This window comes from Bombina bombina, chromosome 1 (assembly GCF_027579735.1).
Source record: "Bombina bombina isolate aBomBom1 chromosome 1, aBomBom1.pri, whole genome shotgun sequence".
In the NCBI taxonomy this organism is placed as follows: Eukaryota; Metazoa; Chordata; class Amphibia; order Anura; family Bombinatoridae; genus Bombina; species Bombina bombina.
In genome coordinates this window covers 475,928,504-475,943,846 of record NC_069499.1, presented here as the reverse complement: position 1 = coordinate 475,943,846, position 15,343 = coordinate 475,928,504, and the positions used below count along the sequence as shown (strand labels likewise).

Here is a 15,343-nt window from a genome sequence, read left to right as displayed (position 1 = left end):
CACTATTCAGCAAATCTCTCAGACTCATGCTCCTAATATGTGTTATTCTCAGAGTGGATCACGGTTGAAGGCCTCATGGACAAAACTGTGTTTATATCTTGTTTTTGTATTGTCGTTAACAAAAGTGGTCATTTCCCTTTTAAAAAGTAAAATGTTTCTAAGGGCCTGATCTAAACTTCCCCGATCAGACATGGTTTTTCAAACCGACCCTGGCAGGGGCTGCCCTGGTGGAATTATCGTAAAAAAATGATTTTGTGATTCAGATAGAGCATGCAATTTTAAGCAACTTTCTAATTTATTTTTCTTCGTTCTCTTGCTATCTTTATTTGAAAAAGAAGACATCTAAGCTATTTTTTTGGTTCAGACCCTGAATAGCACTTGTTTATTGGTCTGTTAAATTAATCCACCAATCAGCAAGAACAACCCAGGTTGTTCACCAAAAATGGTCCGACATCTAAACTTACATTCTTGCTCTTCAAATAAATATACCAAGAGATTGAAGAAAAATTGATAATAAGAGTACATTAGAAAGTTGCTTAAAATTGCATGCTCTATCTGAAGCACGAAAAAATGGGTTCAGTATCCTTTTAAGTATTTTGTCACAACCTCAACACCTTTTTGTTTCCGAGAAAAACTAGAGAGATCTATAGTGCTAAAATGTTGACAGAATTACGCTGGGATTAGAGAGACAATTTCATACACACCGATAGAATGCCCATGTTCAGCCAATTTTACAAAAAAAACAACAATTACACTTTGGCCTAGATTTAGAGTTCGGCGGTAGCCGTGAAAACCAGCGTTAGAGGCTCCTAACGCTGGTTTTAGGCTACCGCCGGTATTTGGAGTCACTCAAAATAGGGTCTAACGCTCACTTTTCAGCCGCGACTTTTCCATACCGCAGATCCCCTTACGTCAATTGCGTATCCTATCTTTTCAATGGGATCTTTCTAACGCCGGTATTTAGAGTCGTTTCTGAAGTGAGCGTTAGAGCTCTAACGACAAAACTCCAGCCGCCGGAAAATAGCAGGAGTTAAGAGCTTTCTGGGCTAACGCCAGTTTATAAAGCTCTTAACTACTGTACCCTAAAGTACACTAACACCCATAAACTACCTATGTACCCCTAAACCGAGGTCCCCCCACATCGCCGCCACACGATTAAAATTTTTTAACCCCTAATCTGCCGACCGCCACCTACGTTATACTTATGTACCCCTAATCTGCTGCCCCTAACCCCGCCGACCCCTGTATTATATTTATTAACCCCTAACCTGCCCCCACAACGTCGCAGCCAGCTACCTACAATAATTAACCCCTAATCTGCCGACCGCAAAGCGCCGCCACCTATGTTATCCTTATGTACCCCTAATCTGCTGCCCCTAACACCGCCGACCCCTATATTATATTTATTAACCCCTAATCTGCCCCCCACAACGTCGCCGACACCTGCCTACACTTATTAACCCCTAATCTGCCGAGCGGACCTGAGCGCTACTATAATAAAGTTATTAACCCCTAATCCGCCTCACTAACCCTATCATAAATAGTATTAACCCCTAATCTGCCCTCCCTAACATCGCCGACACCTAACTTCAATTATTAACCCCTAATCTGACGACCGGAGCTCATCGCTACTATAATAAATGGATTAACCCCTAAAGCTAAGTCTAACCCTAACACTAACACCCCCCTAACTTAAATATAATTTAAATCTAACGAAATTAATTAACTCTTATTAAATAAATTATTCCTATTTAAAGCTAAATACTTACCTGTAAAATACATCCTAATATAGCTACAATATAAATTATAATTATATTGTAGCTATTTTAGGATTAATATTTATTTTACAGGCAACTTGGTAATTATTTTAACCAGGTACAATAGCTATTAAATAGTTAAGAACTATTTAATAGTTACCTAGTTAAAATAATAACAAAATTACCTGTAAAATAAATCCTAACCTAAGTTATAATTAAACCTAACACTACCCTATCAATAAATTAATTAAATAAAATACCTACAATTACCTACAATAAAACCTAACACTACACTATCAATAAATAAATTAAATACAATTTCTACAAATAACTACAATTACATAAACTAACTAAGTTACAAAAAATAAAAAAATATCTACAAACATAAGAAAAATATTACAACAATTTTAAACTAATTACACCTACTCTAAGCCCCCTAATAAAATAACAAAGACCCCCAAAATAAAAAATTCCCTACCCTATTCTAAATTAATAAATGTAAAAGCTCTTTTACCTTACCAGCCCTGAACAGGGCCCTTTGCGGGGCATGCCCCAAGAAAATCAGCTCTTTTGCCTGTAAAAAAAAACATACAATACCCCCCCCCCCCAACATTACAACCCACCACCCACATACCCCTAATCTAACCCAAACCCCCCTTAAATAAACCTAACACTAAGCCCCTGAAGATCTTCCTACCTTGTCTTCACCATCCAGGTATCACCGATCCGTCCTGGCATCCGGTGCTGAAGAGGTCCAGAAGAGGCTCCAAAGTCTTCCTCCTATCCGGCAAGAAGAGGACATCCGGACCGGCAAACATCTTCTCCAAGCGGCATCTTCGATCTTCTTCCATCCGGTGCGGAGCGGGTCCATCTTGAATCAGCCGACGCGGATCCATCCTCTTCTTCCGGCGTCTCCCGACGAATGGCGGTTCCTTTAAGGGACGTCATCCAAGATGGCGTCCCTCGAATTCCGATTGGCTGATAGGATTCTATCAGCCAATCGGAATTAAGGTAGGAATATTCTGATTGGCTGATGGAATCAGCCAATCAGAATCAAGTTCAATCCGATTGGCTGATCCAATCAGCCAATCAGATTGAGCTCGCATTCTATTGGCTGATCGGAACAGCCAATAGAATGCGAGCTCAATCTGATTGGCTGATTGGATCAGCCAATCGGATTGAACTTGATTCTGATTGGCTGATTCCATCAGCCAATCAGAATATTCCTACCTTAATTCCGATTGGCTGATAGAATCCTATCAGCCAATCGGAATTCAAGGGACGCCATCTTGGATGACGTCCCTTAAAGGAACCGTCATTCGTCGGGAGACGCCGGAAGAAGAGGATGGATCCGCGTCGGCTGATTCAAGATGGACCCGCTCCGCACCGGATGGAAGAAGATCGAAGATGCCGCTTGGAGAAGATGTTTGCCGGTCCGGATGTCCTCTTCTTGCCGGATAGGAGGAAGACTTTGGAGCCTCTTCTGGACCTCTTCAGCACCGGATGCCAGGACGGATCGGTGATACCTGGATGGTGAAGACAAGGTAGGAAGATCTTCAGGGGCTTAGTGTTAGGTTTATTTAAGGGGAGTTTGGGTTAGATTAGGGGTATGTGGGTGGTGGGTTGTAACGTTGGGGGGGGGTATTGTATGTTTTTTTTTACAGGCAAAAGAGCTGATTTTCTTGGGGCATGCCCCGCAAAGGGCCCTGTTCAGGGCTGGTAAGGTAAAAGAGCTTTTACATTTATTAATTTAGAATAGGGTAGGGAATTTTTTATTTTGGGGGTCTTTGTTATTTTATTAGGGGGCTTAGAGTAGGTGTAATTAGTTTAAAATTGTTGTAATATTTTTCTTATGTTTGTAGATATTTTTTTATTTTTTGTAACTTAGTTAGTTTATGTAATTGTAGTTATTTGTAGAAATTGTATTTAATTTATTTATTGATAGTGTAGTGTTAGGTTTTATTGTAGGTAATTGTAGGTATTTTATTTAATTAATTTATTGATAGGGTAGTGTTAGGTTTAATTATAACTTAGGTTAGGATTTATTTTACAGGTAATTTTGTTATTATTTTAACTAGGTAACTATTAAATAGTTCTTAACTATTTAATAGCTATTGTACCTGGTTAAAATAATTACCAAGTTGCCTGTAAAATAAATATTAATCCTAAAATAGCTACAATATAATTATAATTTATATTGTAGCTATATTAGGATGTATTTTACAGGTAAGTATTTAGCTTTAAATAGGAATAATTTATTTAATAAGAGTTAATTAATTTCGTTAGATTTAAATTATATTTAAGTTAGGGGGGTGTTAGTGTTAGGGTTAGACTTAGCTTTAGGGGTTAATACATTTTTCTTCTGTTATGTGTGATCAGTCCACGGGTCATCATTACTTCTGGGATATAACTCCTCCCCAACAGGAAATGCAAGAGGATTCACCCAGCAGAGCTGCATATAGCTCCTCCCCTCTACGTCACTCCCAGTCATTCTCTTGCACCCAACGACTAGATAGGATGTGTGAGAGGACTATGGTGATTATACTTAGTTTTTATAACTTCAATCAAAAGTTTGTTATTTTACAATAGCACCGGAGCGTGTTATTGCCTCTCTGGCAGAGTTTGAAGAAGAATCTACCAGAGTTTTTACTATGATTTTAACCGGAGTAGTTAAGATCATATTGCTGTTTCTCGGCCATCTGAGGGAGGTAAAAGCTTCAGATCAGGGGACAGCGGGCAGATGAATCTGCATTGAGGTATGTAGCAGTTTTTATTTTCTGAATGGAATTGATGAGAAAATCCTGCCATACCGTTATAATGACATGTATGTATACTCTACACTTCAGTATTCTGGGAATGGTACTTCACTGGAATTACTCTGTAAAAAGTATATTAAACCTTTTAATAGGTATTTATTATGTTAAACGTTTTTGCTGGAATGTAGAATCGTTTGCATTTTCTGAGGTACTGAGTGAATAAATGTTTGGGCATTATTTTTCCACTTGGCAGTTGCTTGTTTTAATTGTGACAGTTTCGTTTCTCACTCACTGCTGTGTGTGAGGGGGAGGGGCCGTTTTTGGCGCTCTTTGCTACGCATCAAAAATTTCCAGTCAGTTACTCTTGTATTTCCTGCATGATCCGGTTCATCTCTAACAGAACTCAGGGGTCTTCAAACTTCTTTGAAGGGAGGTAGATTCTCTCAGCAGAGCTGTGAGACTTATATATTGACTGTGATTAAAAACGTTGCTCTGTAATTTTTACGTTTCAAAATTAATTATTGTTACTTTACTAATGGGAACAAACCTTTGCTAAAAGTTGTGTTGTTTTCAGGATTGATGCTTTAACAGTTTTTTTCAGTTCATTATTTCAACTGTCAGTTAATCGTTTAGTGCTTCTTTGAGGCACAGTACGTTTTTGTTAAATAAGATTGTAACCAAGTTGCTAGTTTATTTGCTAGTGTGTTAAACATGTCTGATTCAGAGGAAGATACCTGTGTCATTTGTTCCAATGCCAAGGTGGAGCCCAATAGAAATTTATGTACTAACTGTATTGATGCTACTTTAAATAAAAGCCAATCTGTACAAATTGAACAAATTTCACCAAACAGCGAGGGGAGAGTTATGCCGACTAACTCGCCTCACGTGTCAGTACCTGCATCTCCCGCCCGGGAGGTGCGTGATATTGTGACGCCTAGTACATCTGGGCGGCCATTACAGATAACATTACAAGATATGGCTACTGTTATGACTGAAGTTTTGGCTAAATTACCAGAACTAAGGGGCAAGCGTGATCACTCTGGGGTGAGAACAGAGTGCGCTGATAATACTAGAGCCATGTCTGATACTGCGTCACAGCTTGCAGAGCATGAGGACGGAGAGCTTCATTCTGTGGGTGACGGTTCTGATCCAAACAGATTGGATTCAGATATTTCAAATTTTAAATTTAAATTGGAGAACCTCCGTGTATTACTAGGGGAGGTTTTAGCGGCTCTTAATGATTGTAACACTGTTGCAATACCAGAGAAATTGTGTAGGTTGGATAAATACTTTGCGGTACCGGCGAGTACTGACGTTTTTCCTATACCTAAGAGACTAACTGAAATTGTTACTAAGGAGTGGGATAGACCCGGTGTGCCGTTCTCACCCCCTCCAATATTTAGAAAGATGTTTCCAATAGACGCCACCACACGGGACTTATGGCAAACGGTCCCTAAGGTGGAGGGAGCAGTTTCTACTTTAGCTAAGCGTACCACTATCCCGGTGGAGGATAGCTGTGCTTTTTCAGATCCAATGGATAAAAAATTAGAGGGTTACCTTAAGAAAATGTTTGTTCAACAAGGTTTTATATTGCAACCCCTTGCATGCATCGCGCCGATTACGGCTGCGGCAGCATTTTGGATGGAGTCTCTGGAAGAGAACCTTAGTTCAGCTACGCTGGACGACATTACGGACAGGCTTAGAGTCCTTAAACTAGCTAATTCATTCATTTCGGAGGCCGTAGTACATTTAACCAAACTTACGGCTAAGAACTCAGGATTCGCCATTCAGGCACGTAGGGCGCTGTGGCTAAAATCCTGGTCAGCTGATGTAACTTCTAAGTCCAAATTACTTAATATACCTTTCAAAGGGCAAACTTTATTTGGGCCCGGTTTGAAAGAAATTATCGCTGACATTACAGGAGGTAAGGGCCACGCCCTGCCTCAAGACAAAGCCAAAGCTAAGGCTAGACAGTCTAATTTTCGTCCCTTTCGGAATTTCAAAGCAGGAGCAGCACCAACTTCCACTGCACCAAAACAGGAAGGAGCCGTTGCTCGTTACAGACAAGGCTGGAAACCTAACCAGTCCTGGAACAAGGGCAAGCAGGCCAGGAAACCTGCTGCTGCCCCTAAGACAGCATGAATCGAGGGCCCCCGATCCGGGACCGGATCTAGTAGGGGGCAGACTCTCTCTCTTCGCCCAGGCTTGGGCAAGAGATGTTCAGGATCCCTGGGCGCTAGAGATCATATCTCAGGGTTACCTTCTAGACTTCAAATTCTCTCCCCCAAGAGGGAGATTTCATCTGTCAAGGTTGTCAACAAACCAGATAAAGAAAGAAGCGTTTCTACGCTGTGTACAAGATCTGTTATTAATGGGAGTGATCCATCCGGTTCCGCGGTCGGAACAAGGACAAGGGTTTTACTCAAACCTGTTTGTGGTTCCCAAAAAAGAGGGAACTTTCAGGCCAATCTTGGATTTAAAGATCCTAAACAAATTCCTAAGAGTTCCATCGTTCAAAATGGAAACTATTCGGACAATCTTACCCATGATCCAAAAGGGTCAGTACATGACCACAGTGGATTTAAAGGATGCTTACCTTCACATACCGATTCACAAAGATCATTACCGGTATCTAAGGTTTGCCTTCTTAGACAGGCATTACCAGTTTGTAGCTCTTCCATTCGGATTGGCTACGGCTCCAAGAATCTTCACAAAGGTTCTGGGTGCCCTTCTGGCGGTACTAAGACCGCGAGGAATTTCGGTAGCTCCGTACCTAGACGACATTCTGATACAAGCTTCAAGCTTTCAAACTGCCAAGTCTCATACAGAGTTAGTTCTGGCATTTCTAAGGTCGCATGGATGGAAAGTGAACGAAAAGAAGAGTTCTCTTTTTCCTCTCACAAGAGTTCCATTCTTGGGGACTCTTATAGATTCTGTAGAAATGAAGATTTATCTGACAGAAGACAGATTAACAAAGCTTCTAAATGCATGCCGTGTCCTTCATTCCATTCAACTCCCGTCAGTAGCTCAATGCATGGAGGTGATCGGCTTAATGGTAGCAGCAATGGACATAGTACCCTTTGCACGTCTACATCTCAGACTGCTGCAATTGTGCATGCTGAGTCAGTGGAATGGGGATTACTCAGACTTGTCCCCTACTATGAATCTGGATCAAGAAACCAGAAACTCTCTTCTATGGTGGCTTTCTCGGCCACATCTGTCCAGGGGGATGCCATTCAGCAGGCCGGACTGGACAATTGTAACAACAGACGCCAGCCTACTAGGTTGGGGCGCTGTCTGGAATTCTCTGAAGGCTCAGGGACAATGGAGTCAGGAGGAAAGTCTCCTACCAATAAACATTCTGGAATTGAGAGCAGTTCTCAATGCCCTTCTGGCTTGGCCCCAGTTAAAAACTCGGGGGTTCATCAGGTTTCAGTCGGACAACATCACGACTGTAGCGTACATCAACCATCAAGGAGGGACAAGAAGCTCCCTAGCAATGATGGAAGTATCAAAGATAATTCGCTGGGCAGAGTCTCACTCTTGCCACCTGTCAGCAATCCACATCCCGGGAGTGGAGAACTGGGAGGCGGATTTCTTGAGTCGCCAGACTTTTCATCCGGGGGAGTGGGAACTTCATCCGGAGGTCTTTGCCCAAATACTTCGACGTTGGGGCAAACCAGAGATAGATCTCATGGCGTCTCGCCAGAACGCCAAACTTCCTCGCTACGGGTCCAGATCCAGGGATCCGGGAGCGGTTCTGATAGATGCTTTGACAGCACCTTGGAACTTCGGGATGGCTTATGTGTTTCCACCCTTCCCGCTGCTTCCTCGATTGATTGCCAAAATCAAACAGGAGAGAGCATCAGTGATTCTAATAGCGCCTGCATGGCCACGCAGGACTTGGTATGCAGATCTAGTGGACATGTCATCCTGTCCGCCTTGGTCTCTACCTCTAAGACAGGACCTTCTGATACAGGGTCCATTCAAACATCAAAATCTAACTTCTCTGAAGCTGACTGCTTGGAAATTGAACGCTTGATTTTATCAAAACGTGGTTTTTCTGAGTCGGTTATCGATACCCTGATACAGGCTAGGAAGCCTGTTACCAGAAGGATTTACCATAAGATATGGCGTAAATACCTATACTGGTGCGAATCCAAAGGTTACTCCTGGAGTAAGGTTAGGATTCCTAGGATATTGTCCTTTCTACAAGAAGGTTTAGAAAAGGGTTTATCGGCTAGTTCATTAAAGGGACAGATCTCAGCTCTGTCCATCTTGTTGCACAGGCGTCTGTCAGAAAATCCAGACGTCCAGGCTTTTTGTCAGGCTTTAGCTAGAATCAAGCCTGTGTTTAAAACTGTTGCTCCGCCATGGAGTTTAAACCTTGTTCTTAACGTTCTACAAGGAGTTCCGTTTGAACCCCTTCATTCCGTTGATATAAAGTTGTTATCTTGGAAAGTGTTATTTTTAATGGCTATTTCTTCGGCTCGGAGAGTCTCTGAGTTATCAGCTTTACATTGTGATTCTCCTTATTTGATTTTTCATTCAGATAAGGTAGTTCTGCGTACTAAACCTGGGTTCTTACCTAAGGTAGTAACTAACAGGAACATCAATCAAGAGATCGTGGTTCCTTCCCTGTGCCCGAATCCTTCTTCAAAGAAGGAACGTCTTCTACACAATCTGGATGTAGTTCGTGCCCTCAAGTTCTACTTGCAGGCAACTAAGGATTTTCGACAAACGTCTTCCCTGTTTGTCGTGTACTCTGGTCAGAGGAGAGGTCATAAGGCTTCGGCTACCTCTCTCTCCTTCTGGCTTCGTAGCATAATTCGTTTAGCCTATGAGACTGCTGGACAGCAGCCTCCTGAAAGAATTACAGCTCATTCTACTAGAGCTGTGGCTTCCACTTGGGCCTTTAAGAATGAGGCCTCTGTTGAACAGATTTGCAAGGCTGCAACTTGGTCTTCGCTTCATACTTTTTCCAAATTTTACAAATTTGACACTTTTGCTTCTTCGGAGGCTATTTTTGGGAGAAAGGTTCTTCAGGCAGTGGTTCCTTCTGTATAATGAGCCTGCCTATCCCTCCCGTCATCCGTGTACTTTTGCTTTGGTATTGGTATCCCAGAAGTAATGATGACCCGTGGACTGATCACACATAACAGAAGAAAACATAATTTATGCTTACCTGATAAATTCCTTTCTTCTGTTGTGTGATCAGTCCACGGCCCGCCCTGTTTTTTAAGGCAGGTAAATATTTTTTAAATTATACTCCAGTCACCACTTCACCCTTGGTTTCTCCTTTCTCGTTGATTCTTGGTCGAATGACTGGGAGTGACGTAGAGGGGAGGAGCTATATGCAGCTCTGCTGGGTGAATCCTCTTGCATTTCCTGTTGGGGAGGAGTTATATCCCAGAAGTAATGATGACCCGTGGACTGATCACACAACAGAAGAAAGGAATTTATCAGGTAAGCATAAATTATGTTATTATAGTAGCGGTGAGCTCCGGTCGTCAGATTAGGGGTTAATAATTGAAGTTAGGTGTCGGCGATGTTAGGGAGGGCAGATTAGGGGTTAATACTATTTATGATAGGGTTAGTGAGGCGGGTTAGGAGTTAATAACTTTATTATAGTAGCGCTCAGGTCCGCTCGGCAGATTAGGGGTTAATAAGTGTAGTCAGGTGTCGGCGACGTTGGGGGGGCAGATTAGGGGTTAATAAATATAGGGGTCGGCGGTGTTAGGGGCAGCAGATTAGGGGTACATAGGGATAACGTAGGTTGCGGCGGTGAACGGAGCGGAAGATTAGGGGTTAAAAATAATATGCAGGGGTCAGCGATAGCGGGGGCGGCAGATTAGGGGTTAATAAGCGTAAAGTTAGGGGTGTTTAGACTCGGGGTACATGTTAGAGTGTTAGGTGCAGACGTAGGAAGTGTTTCCCCATAGGAAACAATGGGGCTGCGTTAGGAGCTGAACGCTGCTTTTTTGCAGGTGTTAGGTTTTTTTACAGCTCAAACAGCCCCATTGTTTCCTATGGGAGAATCGTGCACGAGCACGTTTTTGAGGCTGGCCGCGTCCGTAAGCAACTCTGGTATCGAGAGTTGCATTTGCGGTAAAAATGCTCTACGCTCCTTTTTTGGAGCCTAACGCAGCATTTTTTTGAACTCTCGATACAAGGGTTAATTTTATGCTGCGGCCAGAAAAAAGCCCGTGGAGCGTTAACAGCCCATCTACCGCCAAACTCCAAATCTAGGCCTTTGTATTTTGTACCTATAAGTGTAAATTTCTAAGTGATTTTTACACATCCTGTGTACTTAAATTATGATGTATGCTGTGCATATTTAATAGGATTCATTCCTATGTAATTTACATACAATTTTTTTTTTTCGGTATTGATAAAATACAAATTTTGTTAAGATTTTTAACGTACCTTAACAATAAATTTGTTTCCTGCATTTTGTTGAGTGAATAGTTCAATTATTCGTTTTGTATTATTTTTAAAATATAAATATTATTGTGCACTTTTGTAATGTATTCTCCCTATAACTAATTTTTTTTTTTTTTTTTTTAAACAAATTAAGATAAATTATTTCTTAATTCATTTTTTAACTTAAGAAAGTAATTACACAAATTAGTGTTTGTTTGACACATAAACTGTTGTATTCTATTGTTTTTTTTATTTAAAGGTAATTTGTGCTTTTTTTTCTAGATGGACAAGAACATAATCTTAAAGGAAATGCATGTTGAAACAGTGGAAAGTACCATAGACTATCTCAATAAGCAAAAGACAGAGCTTTCGCATCTTTGCTCAGTTTGGCAACTACATGCAAAGCAGGTGAATTCCACAAAACAACATTGGAGAACAATTAAAGAACAGATGAAATCGGTAAGTAAAGATACATCTGATAAACGCATTAAAGTTACATTACCCATATGCTAAATCACTTGAAAGTGATACAGCAAAACTGTAAAAAGCTGACAAGTAAATATCACATATCAGGTATTTTTCCTTAAAATGTCTGCAGTTTACCATAGCTACTCCTTTTCTGTAGTCTGCATGGTGAAAAAAAATCAGCCAATCAGCGTCATCAACGTGATCTCTGGGGGATTTCACCACAATCTTGTGTGTTTATATTATAAACTTCTTTGAACGGAGGATGGAAATAAAGTGACTGTGCCTGTACATGCCAGATGCATGCTCCCTTGTAAAACCTGGGACTGGTTGGCTAAATGTCTTCCTTTGTTACATAGAGATGATAATGTGTAATTTTGCATCTTAAGGGGAGGAGAGTCCACTACTTCATTCATCACTTGTGGGAAATAAGAACCTGGCCACCAGGAGGAGGCAAAGACACCCCAGCCAAAGGCTTAAATACCTCCCCCACTCCCCTCATTCCCCAGTCATTCTTTGCCTTTCGTCACAGGAGGTTGGCAGAGAAGTGTCAGAAGATTCTGAGTATTCTCTTATGGAGGGTAGTACTCTTCAGAATGGGACTGGAGTTTTAAGTAGTCCTATCAGCCTCTCAGTGAGAGCATGAGTGAAAGTCCAGAGATGTAGGGAGAGTTCTTCTGTGAAACCATCCCGACTCATATTAACAGCTCCTTAGGCAATCAGCGTTGATGAGTTTCGCTGCCTGCTTTTATTCTCTCAAGTTCATGTCAGGAGCGACGCTACTAACCTGTCACACTTGAAGGGCCGTGTTCCTGTTTCACGGCGTTGATTCTGGTAAGATCGTTTCATTATATATATATATATATATATATATATATATATATATATATATATATATATATATGATAACGCAAGAAGACAGGGTCACAGTGTGACTCCTTTTATCTGTATAGAATCTAGGGTAATGCCCTTGAGGAGGGGTTATGGAACAGGGGGTATTTTAATATACATAATAATGGGTAGTGTTTTTTTTGCTGCACTTGTGAGATGAAGCTCTGTCAGTATAGAAAAGCTAGAGAGAGATTGAGGCGGGCTTTTTTGGCACGTGCATGTAATTAGCAAGAGTCCATGAGCTAGTGACGTATGGGATATACATTCCTACCAAGAGGGGCAAAGTTTCCCAAACCTCAAAATGCCTATAAATACACCCCTCACCACACCCACAAATCAGTTTTACAAACTTTGCCTCCTATGGAGGTGGTGAAGTAAGTTTGTGCTAGATTCTACGTTGATATGCGCTCCGCAGCAGGTTGGAGCCCGGTTTTCCTCTCAGCGTGCAGTGAATGTCAGAGGGATGTGAGGAGAGTATTGCCTATTTGAATTCAATGATCTCCTTCTACGGGGTCTATTTCATAGGTTCTCTGTTATCGGTCGTAGAGATTCATCTCTTACCTCCCTTTTCAGATTGACGATATACTCTTATATATATACCATTACCTCTGCTGATTTTCGTTTCAGTACTGGTTTGGCTTTCTACAACATGTAGATGAGTGTCCTGGGGTAAGTAAGTCTTATTTTCTGTGACACTCTAAGCTATGGTTGGGCACTTTTTTATAAAGTTCTAAATATATGTATTCAAACATTTATTTGCCTTGATTCAGGATGTTCAACATTCCTTATTTCAGACAGTCAGTTTCATATTTGGGATAATGCATATGAATCAATCAATTTTTTCTTACCTTAAAATTTGACTTTTCCCTGTGGGCTGTTAGGCTCGCGGGGGCTGAAAATGCTTAATTTTATTGCGTCATTCTTGGCGCAGACTTTTTTGGCGCAAAATTTTTTTCTGTTTCTGGCGTCATACGTGTCGCCGGAAGTTGCGTCATTTTTTTGACGTTCTTTTGCGCCAAAAGTGTCGGCGTTCCGGATGTGGCGTCATTTTTGGCACCAAAAGCATTTAGGCGCCAAATAATGTGGGCGTCTTTTTTGGCGCTAAAAAAATATGGGCGTCACTATTGTCTCCACATTATTTAAGTCTCATTTTTTATTGCTTCTGGTTGCTAGAAGCTTGTTCACTGGCATTTTTTCCCATTCCTGAAACTGTCATTTAAGGAATTTGATCAATTTTGCTTTATATGTTGTTTTTTCTATTACATATTGCAAGATGTCCCACGTTGAAACTGAGTCAGAAGATACTTCTGGAAAATTGCTGCCTGGTGCTGGAACTACCAAAGCGAAGTGTATGAAGAGTTTCTGAATTATATGCTCTTTCTTGTGATTCTCCTTTTCTGATTTTTCACCAGGATAAGGCGGTGTTGCGAACTTCATTTAAATTTTTACCTAAGGTTGTGAATTCCAACAACATTAGTAGAGAAATTGTGGTTCCTTCATTATGTCCTAATCCTAAGAATTCTAAGGAGAAATCATTGCATTATTTGGATGTAGTTAGAGCTTTGAAATATTATGTTGAAGCTACTAAGAATTTCCGAAAGACTTCTAGTCTATTTGTTATCTTTTCCGGTTCTAGGAAAGGTCAGAAGGCCTCTGACATTTCTTTGGCATCTTGGTTGAAATCTTTAATTCATCTTGCTTATGTCGAGTCGGGTAAAACTCCGCCTCAAAGGATTACAGCTCATTCTACTAGGTCAGTTTCTACTTCCTGGGCGTTTAGGAATGAAGCTTCGGTTAATCAGATTTGCAAAGCAGCAACTTGGTCTTCTTTGCATACTTTTACTAAATTCTACCATTTTGATGTGTTTTCTTCTTCTGAAGCTGTTTTTGGTAGAAAAGTACTTCAGGCAGCTGTTTCAATTTGAATCTTCTGCTTTTAATTTCAGTTTATTTCATTATAAAATGTAAACTTTATTTTGGGTGTGGATTATTTTTCAGCGGAATTGGCTGTCTTTATTTTATCCCTCCCTCTCTAGTGACTCTTGCGTGGAAAGATCCACATCTTGGGTAGTCATTATCCCATACGCCACTAGCTCATGGACTCTTGCTAATTACATGAAAGAAAACATAATTTATGTAAGAACTTACCTGATAAATTCATTTCTTTCATATTAGCAAGAGTCCATGAGGCCCGCCCTTTTTTGTGGTGGTTATGATTTTTTTGTATAAAGCACAATTATTCCAATTCCTTATTTTTTATGCTTTCGCACTTTTTTCTTATCACCCCACTTCTTGGCTATTCGTTAAACTGATTTGTGGGTGTGGTGAGGGGTGTATTTATAGGCATTTTGAGGTTTGGGAAACTTTGCCCCTCCTGGTAGGAATGTATATCCCATACGTCACTAGCTCATGAACTCTTGCTAATATGAAAGAAATGAATTTATCAGGTAAGTTCTTACATAAATTATGTTTTCTCGACCTGTGTTTGGAGAAGACAAAAGCTGTTGCTTGTAGTCCTGGTCATAGGAGGTGGTGATTGCCCCGGATATTGGGATATAAAGGTGCCATTTAATTAATAATCAAGTCCGTAATAAAGGTGCAAGCTATAGAGGACTCTTATATGTTGGAGGATACTCCTTTATCTAAACCTACTAACTGTGTATACTGTGAGGAGATTCCAGTGGAACCACCGTTACAGCTCTGTTCCACATGTTATGACAATATTACTTCTTCCAAAAAGAATAAAGTATTTAGTACAACTTAGCCGCCCACCTCTGAGGGTTCTCCGTCCCACGAGGTGCGTTCCCTACAAGCATCTCCGAGTACACAAGCAGTTCCCCAGGGCACTACTAGCCCTCCCGCGGGAGGGGCCCTTTGGCCTCCAGACTTCGCCGATCAGTTGCAGATGGCGGTTTCTGCGGCCATAAGTGTGATGCCTCATCCTACTAAGCGCAAGCGGAAGGTACGGCACTGCTATCCGTCTCAGGGGTCTTCGACTCCGCTGGATATCTCGGACAGATTATCCGCTGAGGAGGACAATTCCGACTCATC

At 41.1% G+C, this 15,343-nt stretch overlaps 1 protein-coding gene across 2 annotated transcripts in view; it reads left to right on the top strand.

The window, feature by feature from the left end:
• The window catches only part of CCDC141 (coiled-coil domain containing 141), a 796,073-nt gene that overhangs the window by 591,323 nt on the left and 189,407 nt on the right, over positions 1 to 15,343 (top strand). For both annotated transcript variants that reach the window (XM_053698512.1, XM_053698511.1), the window contains exon 13: positions 11,219 to 11,395. In XM_053698512.1, the coding sequence (XP_053554487.1) occupies positions 11,219 to 11,395 (177 nt within the window). The remainder of the gene's footprint in view (positions 1 to 11,218; positions 11,396 to 15,343) is intronic.